The 13455-nt window shown below is 41.7% G+C and overlaps 1 protein-coding gene across 3 annotated transcripts in view; it reads right to left on the bottom strand.

The window, feature by feature from the left end:
* The window catches only part of fgf14 (fibroblast growth factor 14), a 110787-nt gene that overhangs the window by 41059 nt on the left and 56273 nt on the right, over positions 1 to 13455 (bottom strand). The window contains exons 1-2 of one of the 3 annotated variants that reach the window (XM_054786481.1): positions 4395 to 5065; positions 910 to 1020 (exon numbers count right to left, since the gene is read on the bottom strand). In XM_054786481.1, coding sequence (XP_054642456.1) covers positions 910 to 1020; positions 4395 to 4587 — 304 coding nt within the window. In that variant the 5' untranslated portion in view covers positions 4588 to 5065. Of the gene's footprint in view, positions 1 to 909; positions 1021 to 4394; positions 5066 to 13455 lie in introns of those variants that run through there. The other 2 variants (XM_054786482.1, XM_054786483.1) reach the window with 2 other exon arrangements.

Here is a 13455-nt window from a genome sequence, read left to right as displayed (position 1 = left end):
GAGGGTAAATAAATTAAAATTTTTCCCCCGCCTTGATGATTTAAATTCAAAGTGTGTGCATATATGGTGAATATATTCACCTTTTCTTGTTGAAAATGAATCCGATTTATTTTTATGCGGTCTATGAATAATGGCTGAGCGATAATGAATGACTCTCTCCAAATTGATCGAGGTGCCGCAGGAAGTTAATTATTTAAAATCTCTTACCGTCATTAGCGCGCTGCATTTTGACATTCCAGAGAGTGTTGAGATATTTCACTCGTATTCTCAGACAAAGCAAAAACTCACAATTAAATTCTGTTTTATGACATATGTGGTAAATATACGGTAAATTGGCCCTGGTGCCCCAGGTCTGCCTAGCAACAAGTGACCAATCAAACATGTCTTCTTGTTCCTGTGCCATCAGCTCCTATCTTGTCAATTAACCATCCTAGTGGCCATGGCAGGCATAGAACTATTTTTCATTGGCCGATGGGGCACAAATGATTTTGTCCTTCATGAGTCTGCCTGGCAACAAACATTTCCTTTTTCGTGCTGTCAGCTCTGTATTTAAACAGCCTAGTAGGCATTGTCGGCTGACATGATTTTTTTCCCTTAGTCTATCATTCTGCCCTTCATTATACCGAGCAACAAGTGGCAGTGCAAACATATCTGTTTCCTGAAAGGTCAGCGTGTTTTTTTTTTTTTTACAATTATGCAAATAGCAACAAGTGGCCACATGCTCTTGAAGTCAAACAGCGTAGTGGGCATGGCAGGCATCTGACATTATTTTAATTGGTCCATGGGGCACCGATGGTTGTTCTCTGTGAAATCTGCCTAGCAACAAATGGCCCCTGCAAACATGTCTCTCTGATTTATTTCCAATTGTGAAGTTTTATAATAAATCACAGATAGAAGTAGTGTACTTACAGGAATTACTGCTGTCATCCTTGGTGCCATCAAGAGAGCCATCGGGATTAATTTGCAAGTAGTATCCCTGTCTGCAATATAACCTGGTCACTATACCCTTGAGCTGGGGATCTGCAGGGGGGTAAAAAGAGAAAAAAGATTGGGATGAAAAATGAGTTTCCATACCACTTTGTAGACAGGAAGCCCAATTACAGACTGTTAGGTTTCACTTCGGTCATAATGAGCTCAACAACAGCACCCTCTCTGGCAGCTTCGTGTACTGCACCAAAGGGAAAAAAGCAGTATCTACAGTGCAGTTTTCTTCTGTTGAGAAAAAAAAACAGCAACATTGCTTGGAGCTGCACTGTGTATGGATTTTTACCCCCAATCCGGCCATGTGTGCATAAACCGAGGTGGTAAAACCATCGACATCACGACAAGACATCACACCATATTGTGCTCCTTCCTAGAAAGCCCCAGGGGGATGAATATAATCAACTTCACCTGAACTCTCTCTCTCTGTGTGTGTGTGTGTGTGTGTGTGTGTGTGTGTGTGTGTGTGTATAAGAGTAAAAAAGTAGAGAACATGGCCACAGAGGGCATACAAAAGGCTTTTCTCCCCTTGTTTTTGTACAGCCTAAGGCACTGTGTGGTGAAGTATGGGGTTATGACAGTCGAACAATCTCAGACCTTTCTCTGAGAGGAGCTAAGGTGAGCAGGTCTTTCCCAGCTATGCTATATGCTCTTGTTTCTAATTATTGTTATTATTATTATTGTTGTGGAAAAGCTGACGTAGTAAGAAAGATGTAGAACTTCACAGACATACGGGTATACAGCAGTGGTTCTCAATTATTTTTTGTCATGCCCCCAATGTTTTTGCGTCCCCCCGATTTGATATACTATTGAGAAACTGATAGTATCTATTTATTTATCTGTACTGTACAGACTGAACTCGAAACTGAAACCAGCGAAATGCAACAAAATAGAGAGCAGTGAAGCATACAAGCGTATTCAAGAAAGTCCCCCCCCCCCCAACGGGGCCCACCCCACTATTTGAGAAGCACTGGTATACAAGAAGGAAAAGTGTTCCACAGAAGTTAATGTAATGCACCATAATCTATGCCTCTAATTGAGAAGTGAGAATATACAGTAGATATATCCCATCCTTTCATCCCATAATTTACAGCAATCAGATTTGAGACTAATCCCCCCCCCCCAAAAAAAAAAATCAGCGCAATCACTAGCGATCAAAACATGCAAATTAATTTTAATTAAAACCGAAATAGAAATGTCGTGACAAGAGGAAGATGAAGCACATTATGTTGAAATTGCACAAAGTACGCGTTGTCAACTCGTGATAATGATTAGCAATGTGGCCGATTGGTGTTGACATGGATGATCAATAATCTGATAAAGTGAAAGCTAGCTTTGGTACATTCTGGAGCCGAGGTGTCTAAACGTTGATACATTTTGTACATTAAAGATGCTAAAAGCAATCCATTGTTCAGTAGATCAATATATGCTATGCAATCTGAACAAAACATTCATATCTTAGCTTTGTGTTATGACTGACAACGCAAATCAGCTTTCAGCTTTTTACCTGTCAGGGGTCGCCACAGCAAGTCAGGTTTTGGCAAAGTTTGGCAAAGTTTTTACACCAGATGCCCTTCCTGACGCAACCCCGGCCAGGAATCGACCCTATTCCCTCTGCTATGAAAGGCAGAAACATGTATCATTACACCACCGGGGGGTGAACATACTGATGGATATGGACCGGGTATCCAGACGTTTTCAACAGAGGGCCGCATACTGAAAATCAAAGGATACGGTGGTCACTTTGATATTTTAGGATATTTTAAAATGTTGTAAAAAGGCTGAAAAAAAGGTTTATACATATTTAAAGACAAAGCTGTGTGCTATTAGTTATTAGTATCAACATTTCAGCTCCTTCTCTTTACATTTTGCTTTTCTCTCTTTCCCATTTTTGCAGTTTTTTCGGGGATTTAATTTTAGTTTTACAATTTATCGCAGACCAACAAAAAAAACAAGCTTCGGCCGCAAATGGCCCCCACACTGCACTTTAGACACCCTGTTATAATATATACTGAAGGCCAGTAAAATAATAGGTTGCGGACCAAAAATGGAACCCGGGCCTCAATCTGAATGAATATGATGTAATATTTGCACACAACACATGACATTTGTGGTGCAAAATATTCTGACAATTATGTAAGAAATATTAAAACATGTTAAAGGTTCTATATGTGCCCTGTGATTGACTGGTGACCAGTCCAGAGTGTAGCCTGCCTCTTGCTCGGAGTCAGCTGGGATAGGCTCCAGCATACCCGCCACCCATCTTCTATGCCGCTTATGGCTGGATGGATGGATGGATGGATGGATGGATGTTACAGGGTGAAACGTGATGACTTCACAAACACATGAGAATTGATTAACAATATGTTAAGTGTCAATCTTTTAAGCCCCTAGGTGGCGTTTACAAATAACAAATGCAAAGTAGTGTTCATTTAAAAAATTCGGTACAGCCCAGCCCCCCCAGAAAAATACGCTTACAACCTTACAGCTTTGTCTTTAGTGAAATTATGTTAAGGCGTTACTTTTTAAAAATGACTGCACATGTCTTATAAGAGTGACAGTTTGACCCTGGAACAGATTATTTCAATATTTCCTATGGGAGCATTTGTTGGGAAACATGAGCGAAATCGGAACAGATTGCATTCGACTTTAGAAGCTCCATGTGCATGATTATTATTTTTTGCTGGTCTCGAGCCAAATCTTTATTTGCACACCAGATGAGAGCATCATCTGTGTGCACACACACACGCACAGTATGTTTCTATCTAGGGAGGCTTTGCACTGGAGGTGACAGAGGACAACACCAATATTCATCTGCCATTTTGAAGCACCCTGACCCTATCTCCAGATGTGTCCTCCTATTTGCCATTCACACACACACACACACGCACACACACGTGCACAGAAAAGCCTTTTTAATCCACTCATGCGTACACTGTAACCCTTTGCAAACAGTCAGATTTGATAGACCAGCTGCCATGCATGTCTGGAGCAACAGGCTTCCTCAGATGATACCTGATGATCACCACAATTAAAGGAAATGCATTTATTGTTGAATTTTATTGTTTAAGACTGGCGGAGTTGCCCTTGAACGCTTCACAGAAAGGCCAGCTATACAAGGCCAATGCGTTTAAAAACTTGACCTATATGTTTTTTCACATCGGGCTGAAGCATATACTCTATGTTCTCTAGCTCGTTACCACCCCATGCAGGACACCACTGATCATCACAAGCAGCACACATGTGGTCAAACGTTATCGCCTTTTACGCACGCGTAAAATGCATTAATGATGATATTACAGCCTGTAAAAAGATGACAGGGGAGGGGGTGGTCTAATAAGACAGCTATCAACCGGTGGCCGCCCACCCCACCACCACTGCCTCTGCACAAAAAAGACAAACTTGACTTGCACCTTGTCTCCGTAGCCTGCGCTTCCTGAGACCAAATATGCGCACTTTGGAGAAGATGTCCACCAGGTTGCCGTTGCACAGCCCCTTGTTCTTGTTGGGGCTCTTCCGGCGCCGATTAGTCGACGGCCGGTCCAGGTGCTGCTCCCTCGCCTGCCTCTTCTGCCGGATCAGCCCGCTCGCGATGGCAGCGGCCATGGCTCCCACCAAATATCACCACCAGCACCAGCAGCCCCACACCCCCTCCCCCCGTTTTCTTGGAGGGCGTGCGCACGAAACGGCCACTGGGTCACGGTCCCTGCATGGTGGCGACTTGACCCGTCCAGTCCACTAGTGTCCAAATGTCTTTTTATGATAACTCACAAAGACAAGGAATCCCCACTACATGATAAAAGCATCCAGGGACTCTTGCGCGTAATTCCGCATGCATGCATAAGAGTCTTGAAGAAGAACCGGACCCTTCCTCTCCGTCCTCCTCCAGACTAGACTGATGCTCTCCAATGCCCCCTCCCAAAAAAACAGTAACAATATCACAAAAAAAACGTAGCAGCTTGCAGCGTGCCGGAAGACAAATGCACTCCTTTTCCCTCCTTTTCACCAGAGGGGCTTCTTCTCCTCCTCCTCCTCTTCCTCCCTCCTCCTGTCAGCCGAGGCGCGTTCACGTGAGGTGGAGAGGAGGGGAGTCTCTGCTGTTTAAGCAATGCTCGTGCATGTGCACCATGAGCAGCAGCAGCGAGGACTGAAGTTTGGGGAGTGAATCAGAGTAGACTGCACTGAATTGTCATGCTGTTGGACCTGTGCGGTGACAAGCTGCATACATAAATGAGTGCACGGAACTGAGTAAGCCTTTTTATTAAAAAAAAACATATATAATAATTCAATTTAAGAAATCATGTCTCCCGTTTATGCTTCACACCAAACAGATTATGGTATGGTAGAAAAATAATAAATAATAGAAAGCACCTAAAATGTTCTATTTTAAAATAATTGTATTCAGTAATTATTGTTATTGTGTATATATATAATTTGTGTGCGTATGCGTGCGTGCATGTGTGTGTGAATATATATAAATGATTTTTGAAATTTGGTACATGCTAACATTATTCACATAAATAATTACAATGTGCAAACATGACAAATGTTGATCAATATTGACTTATCATATTTGTACACCCGTATCACCGACCCGACCCTCTATGATGTAGGTTTACTTATTATTGCACCCATCTTAGCTACATAATAAAATTAGTGTTGTATTAATATCACACATTATGGTATTTATACTATTATATGGTACATAAGGATTTTTATTATTTACATGATCATAATAATTAGAATTTCCAAACAATATATGGAATAATATTTGTGTTAAAATAAATTTGATTTGTTATATTAATTAAAAATAAGTGTATATTAAATTGCGAATTAATTATTAATAAAAATATCTATCTATCTATCTATCCATCTAGCTGATGTGTCGTCAGCACCCTGGACAGAGACATGTACTCAGTCTGTGAACCTACTATACTGTATGTACTGTAGTAATCCATCTTTATCACACATACATTTAATGCAAACCTATAACATTCTCTTGGAATACGAAATTGAATTCAGTTAATGTTTTTTGTAACTAAAAATCGACCTATTTTTTCATATTTTTGGAGGTAAGGTGAAAGAACAACCTGCCTGCTCCAAATCACAGGCAGCCAAATTAAAACTCAAGAGAGCCATCTGCTGTTTGTGGCTGTAATTAAAAGCTCTATGCTGAAAAAAGGGGAGGAAAGGAGGGGAATGGATGTTACCGAGGACTGGAAGGGGGTGGTGGGGTGGTTTCTGCATGCCACACACACCTGTTGAATCCAGCTGCACTATTATTGGATGGCGGGAGCTGACAGATGAGCCATTCATTCACAGTCATCCATCCCTACTAGAGAGGAGACTGTGTTTCGCTCTGAGGGACTGATGGGATTTTTAACAACCAAAAAAAAAAGTATACATTATACATAGATTGCTTCTCATGTCATGCCTTGCTACGCTTCACCTAAGGCGATGAAGCCTCTTGACTTGCAGTAAAACGCTCCAACCAGCAGCGGACACTGTCAGACCGTGTCAGCCTTCAGCAGGAGAGGCTGTGTGTGTGTGTGTGTGTGTGTGTGTGTGTGTGTGTGTGTGTGTGTGTGTGTGTATGATCTACTCTTCTAATCACACAATTGCTCTGCTTCAGTGCAGCAGTAAATAATAATACAAAAGAAGAGGAGTGAGAGCAATAGTATAAAGCAGGGGTTTTAGGTTACTCCGCCTCGGCTTGAGACCAGCGTGTCAGATTTTCCGCTCTAAAAAAATAGACTTCTAAATCAAAATACGTATTAGTGATTGACAATCCTGCCATGCAGCTACAGGAAATAGTGACAGGGTTGATTATATGGGGCTAGCCTTATAAAGACTCGATAAAGACTTGGTATAAACTGGTTAATATTGACATTTATCCATGAAAACTCTCCAAATGCAGAGACTACAGTGGAAGCCATAAGTCTTACTTATCGGAATGCGACCAAGACTTTCGGGGTAAAAACTAGAGTCGAAACGGTCATAGTGCTGATTCATAGTGCTATTCTGTGCTGATGACATGACGCAAGCCAAATACTGTACATCACTGTGCAAAAAATCATGTGAGATGTAATGTGTGGTTTGCTTGTACTAGAATCTGTAAAGCAGTACACAAGTTATTTTCGAAAAACTATCGTTTTTGAAGCATTTGCGAGTAGCATAATACAGCGTGGTGAGCCGCTGTACCATATGGGCCGCTGTACAACGAAAACCTCGTAATTCTATTCAACATAATAAGATTCTGCATGTTCGCCTGCATGCTGTCTGTTAAAGTGTGTCACTAACAACCAATAAAAAAACTTACAATGTGTTTTTTCATAACAATGTTTTAACAAGTATCTCCAGTGGCTGCCAGAAGTGACCTTCAAAACACGTACATTCACATTTTCTTTGCTTTGAAGACAAAGGCAGATTGTTACTTTGATGACATTGTTCCAATACTTTCATCATCAGAATCCCTCATTACATTTACGTCGGGATTGGTCGGCCAATATTGGCATAAAAAAGAGAAATCGGATCATATTGGGATGGATTTTTGTACCGATAATGATACCTTTGCCAGAGTGAGACCTCGTCAAACTTTACCAGGCTCCACAGTATGTCCGCGGTGTTTCGCCCTCCAATTATAAATATGCAATAAGTGTGAAGTGTTATGTTTTGCTCTTTGCATGTAATGCAGCTCCACCTAAATAGCACTGATTCCTCATGGCAAACAGGTACCACTGCACAACCTTTCCAGCTGCACATCACGATGACCAGGAAACAGGCAAAAACTAAAGTGCAACCTGTCATGTGAAGCATAGGGTTGGGCATCAAGTCTTGAGCGTCGATGGCCCATTTTGATTTTCCCGGGATCATTCAAATTTCAATTCCTAATTTCAACGCGCAGGCTGCTGACCAGAAGAAATAGCCGTGAACATCAACGAAGAAGAAGTCGGCGAGCACCAATGAAGAAGAAGTGGCAACAATGTTTGGCTTAACATCATAAAAAAAAGAGCAGTCGGCTCAGTGCAACATTTGCAACACAATAACATCATGCAGAGGAGGGTGCACAACCAAGCAGTCAGAATCAGGGAAGTGAGACAATAGCCCCCAGCTGGGGGTGATCGGGCTCCGACTTGTGTCCAGGTAGCACACTACGCCACACAGCCCCCCTCAGCCAGAGCCTTCTTGAAGCCGTTTCAGCATCAAACTGGCGCCACTCTGACTCTTTGTTGGCAGCAGGCCACAAAATCCGACAATGTTGTGATGGTCTGCTTTGGAAGGTACCATGTGGTGCTTGGAGGTTCTGGGCGTTGTGGGGTCTGTCCGGGCCTAGTTCCTCCTCCGTCTCACCAGGTGCTGTATCATGTACAGACACTGTGCATTGTACCACTAACTTCCTCGTGCAGCCCATCTTGGTCTGGATTTTTGCAGACTTGCCACTTCTACAGATCATAGTCGATTGAACTCTTGCGTTGGTCGTTACCAGAATATCCGTCAGTTCGGGGTGCTCATTCTCACCGCTATCATCACCCTCCCTCTCCTGGCCACCGTCCTCGCCCTCCTGGGCGTCTTCACACTGTTGTCTGTCTGGTCACACATTCTCATCCACATCACACTTCACCTTACAGTCAAATCAATTTATCCAATGTTCCAAAAGATTCATATATTGTATCCATGGTAATACAGTGTATTGCAGACTAATTTTGACAATTGAGCAGACTATTGTGCATGAGATGACTTACACAATGAAATATTGCCGACATGTTTTGGAGAAAACAACCATTAGACCTGAGAATCGACAATCAGTTAAGATCCGCAAGATCTATTCATTGGAAACTGTGCTAAATGCTACTTTATCTGTGCTAACTGTAGGCTACCTGTACTTAATTATTTGCAAAGACGAAAGTTTCTTCATGTACATGTATGTATACATGTGTGTCAGTGCGTCTCTTTTAGAAAAGTCAAGAGACTTTCTCAACCCACATAACACACTTCAAAATAAAAGTGAAGTGAGTACATCCTGTTTACTTGTGATAACAAAATAAGGGTCTAATAAAAAATGGCGTACACCAACATTGAGGCAGCAAAGTATACTAGTGCTACTAGTGCTAATATGGTAGCTCAAGACTCATAGCTCTGCTTTGCGATTGGCTGTCGATCAGTTCTGGGTGTACCCTACTCCGCGCCCAAAGTCAGCTGGGATAGGCTCCAGCATACCCCCGCGACCCTAATGAGGAATAAGAAAATGAATGAATGAACACTCATAGCTCATAGACAAATCATTTACAAGCTGTTTGATATTCTGCACCCAGGTAAGTGCATGTGTAAGTGGCTGCAGCGTCACACACTCCATCCAGGGTTTCTGCTACATGTAATTGATCGTGGTGGTGTGCCACTACGAAATAAAAGCCACCACACTTTAAAAATGTGTTGTTTTTTTTTAAACTTGAAAACAATTTTAAGTTATATATTGTATGAATTGATATATATGCTTTATAGATACATATATGACTTATCATTTACGCACATATTGACCGCTGTTCGTTTGAAAACGATTTAAAATATCATGAAAATGTTTTACTGCGCCTTATTTTGAGAAGCATGCACCGGATGCGCATGTGACCAGATACGCGACACATCTTGTGTTGACTTTCACTTTGTTTCTTATTATCCGGCAAATGAACAATAGCCTCTAAAATGTGTGGGCAATTGACGACAGGTTGTCACATGCTAAGCCTGTCTGTGCCAGCGTGTGTGACCGCTTACGTTTCAATCTCATTCCCCTTTCTGGCATTTTAGTTTACATGCCTGGCTGGCGGCATCTAGATAGCTCATTTTTGTCGAGCTAAGAGCTACGAGCGTCATCACAACTTACTTTTTGAAAGTGTCACTTAATCTTGCTCTCTTGTTATCATTATAATACTTATGGCTTTTCTTGAAAACACTAGTTGTGTGTCGAAGTGGTGCATCAGAAACACGGGTGTACAGCTTTAGACAGCGACGCTATCACAGGGGTCTACCTGTAGCAGTAGCTCACCAGCTAATGTTGAGTAGTTCATCAAAGAGTATTTGCTGCACCTCTTAGTATGTTTATAAGTGTTCTATTCAAACACGACACCTGTATTTAATGACAAATAAGCACACTTTGGAAATAAAGTGCAATTTAAATGTTGACAGTGCTCTCAGCAACTTTGCCATTAAATTAACAGTTTTGAAATGTTCTCGGTTCCTGGGGAGGTGTTCGGGAAGCATCCTGACCAGATGTCCAAGCCACCTCATCTGGCTCCTCTCAATGCGGAGGGGCAGCAGTTCTACTCGAGTTTCTCCCGGATGACAGTGCTTTCCACCTTATCTCTAAGGGAGAGCCCAGCCACCCGACGGAGAAAACTCATTTTGGCCGCTTGTATCTGTGATTTTGTCATCTTGTCCTTTCGGTCACTACCCGAAGCTCATGACCATAGGTGAGGGTAGGAACGTAGATCAACCGGTAAATTGAGAGCTTTGCCTTTCGGCTAAGCTCCCTCTTCACCACAATGAACCGAGGCAGAGTTCGCATCACTGCAGACGCCACAGCCTTTCCAGCGAGGTACTTAAACTCCTTCACTTCAACACACTCACTACCACATAAACAACAGCATATGTTTGTTTATTTTTCACGAGCTTTTTAAAAGTAAACATCCTTTGTGAAAGTGCACTCCTGTGAAAATACTGTAGATCTGTGAAAAATTCATAGTAAAGTTGATCCAAAAAAACGTTCACGTCATGAAAAAATTCATGGTGAAGTTCAGACATTTCATCCAAAAAGAACTCTAGTTAGCGCCCTCATTTAAACCATGCAATCTTTTATGACTGCCTCTTGAAAGCATCCGAAACAAGAAAAAGGAATCCGAATTGCAAGTAATCATTCCATGTAAGTCCACTTGAATATTTAAAACGTCAATTGTACAACTTACAACCATGGCTGTGATGAAAATGTACATTTCTGGTGCTAAATGGACATTTGCACTTGACAGTGATTTGCAATATGTGCTATATGTAGCGCATTGGATTAAAAAAATGGGGGCCTTTGGGATCAAATCATCCACTAGTTCCCATATTCATATCCATCAATATGTGCTATGAAATGATACTAATTGAAATATTACAATAAACAAGATTAGATATATTGCAGCTACTTTGATTGATTATTGTTGTTTTTGCTCATGCACTCATTACACCATAAACAACAAACATGTAAATTATCACACTTTTTTTTTTTTAGCTAAAGTTTGCATTTTTTAAGTACAATACTTCTGACAAAAAGTGACTGAAAAAAAAACTAAAGTACATTTGCCATGCATCCGTTCCCAAACATCAGGCTTGAGTGCCCCCTAGAAGCCATCAAATGAGCATGACGAGCGCACACGTACCTACATTTTTTTTCCTCCGGCATGTGAACGAGCGAGTCTCCATGGCGGTCCCATTCCAAAGCCCCTCTTAGCCAAAATAAGTCTTTCTCTTTTCTTTTCCGACTCCCAATGCCATGTCGGCTATTTATACCGCCTCTAACTCGTACCTAACATGGTTATGGTTAACTGACACTTGGCCCCCCGAGCACTTTGCATTCAATTGCTCACAACGCAGCTTAAAAAACGTGTGCATTCTTTAAGTTTAGTGGCGTAACAACACATAGTAAGTATATTTTGACCCTTTTTTTTGCAGAGATTGTCCATTAAAATAATATAAAGAAACTAAATGAGAGCTTAAGGTGACATTAAGATGCTAAATGCAAAGAGTGAGTGACAAACAATATAAATGCATCATAGTAAACATAATTACAACTGAGTTGCATGGGAAAACATTAAAAAACCAGCATTGATGCAATGGAAGACGGTTGTATTCAGGCTTGTGATGCGACCGTCTCATCAGCAGCAAACATTCTAATGCAATCAGCTCTGAGGAAATGTCATTAGCGTTCATTCAATGTCCTACGGTGGGGCCATGGCAAAATGTCACCCGACACAATCCGGATAAATAAGCTATTTGATCATTATTGCCAGAGCTCTGCCTCCGGGCTGCGTTCCGTCATCAACAGTGACAGTTAGCAACGTAACAGGGGCGTACAAACTTTTTCATTTATAAAAATTGAAGGGTGTCGGAAGCCACTATGATATTCTTCACATTTTAATTGATTAAACACGCTTATATCAATCCAGTGTGGGGCAAGATATGTTAAGCTATTAAATAAACCCAAAAAAGAAAAAACAGTCACAGCATTGCGGTACAGGTGAAAAAGCCAGCCATCCCCTTATCATCACTATTACTAGGGATGCTCCGATCGATCGGCCACCGATCAGTATCGGCCAATTTCTGTGAAAAATCACGTGATCAGCATATGCCAATAAATGCCTTTCAACACCCAACACAAACGCCGATCAGCTGTGGCTCATACTATTGCAGCCTGCTGCAATCACCGCATGCAGCGTAGTGTCTCGGGTAGCGTCGTAAAAAACGCTGATACAGCATTTGAAGAACAAACACTTGACAGAGCATGGTGAGTTTTCAAGGCTCACGGTGTGATCATCAGTCCAACGGCAACTAACGCAGCCAAAACGCCGGACAACACTCGCCCACAGTCAGAAGACTAAGCAAATGACCAAAAAAGTAAGTGAATTCATCGGACGAGATGACCAGCCTTTGTCAGCGGTGGAAGACATTGGGCTCGCCGGCTGCTGTCCCACTGCATGATACCTGGAAGTCCTGCTAGAACGCCATCAAACTATGTACTCTCACATCCAAACTCTCCTTAAAGAAGGTGTCTCATCATCTCTAAGTTTCAGGAGTGATATATGTTCTCTTGAAAAAGTACGTTTTGGTCTAAGTTAAGGTGATTTTATGGTTCTTTTTTTCATATCATATAGCCAATAGCATGGGTGCACCGAGGAATTCTGCACCCCATGAAAAAAAAAACACTGTGTGGGGTTAATTAATTAATTACTCATTTTATTAGTAATTACATATTTTTTGGGCCCGCTGGCAATCAGGGAACCTTGGAATTGTCCTGACTGAATTGTCCTTTATAGCACCCCTGGACAATAGCACAGGAATAAATAAATAAATGGATTAATTATGAATACAGCCATGTGATCGGTATCGGCCTATTTCGCTCATGGATGATCGTATCGGAATCGGCAGAATAAAACCCTGATCACCACATTCCTAATTATTACTACAGCCAAACCTCAGTTCTCGTATGCCCCAGTTTGATGAACATTTCCGCAGTTTTTGTACACTGTCTTGGTTTTCGTACTTTATTGTTCCGTTAAGTCAAGTGCCCAAACAAAGCACCCTGCACGTTGCTGACTACCTGTCCGTGCATCTTTTTATGGAGTGTGACTGCTAAATAAGACGTCATGGGTCCAAAGAAAGTTGTGAGTGCCAACACTTTGAGAAAGAAGATGAGAAACACGATTGAATTTGATCTCGCCAGGATGA

This window comes from Dunckerocampus dactyliophorus, chromosome 9, assembly GCF_027744805.1.
Source record: "Dunckerocampus dactyliophorus isolate RoL2022-P2 chromosome 9, RoL_Ddac_1.1, whole genome shotgun sequence".
In the NCBI taxonomy this organism is placed as follows: Eukaryota; Metazoa; Chordata; class Actinopteri; order Syngnathiformes; family Syngnathidae; genus Dunckerocampus; species Dunckerocampus dactyliophorus.
The sequence above is the reverse complement of the archived record's forward strand: the minus strand, read 5'-3'. Positions and strand labels throughout refer to the sequence as shown.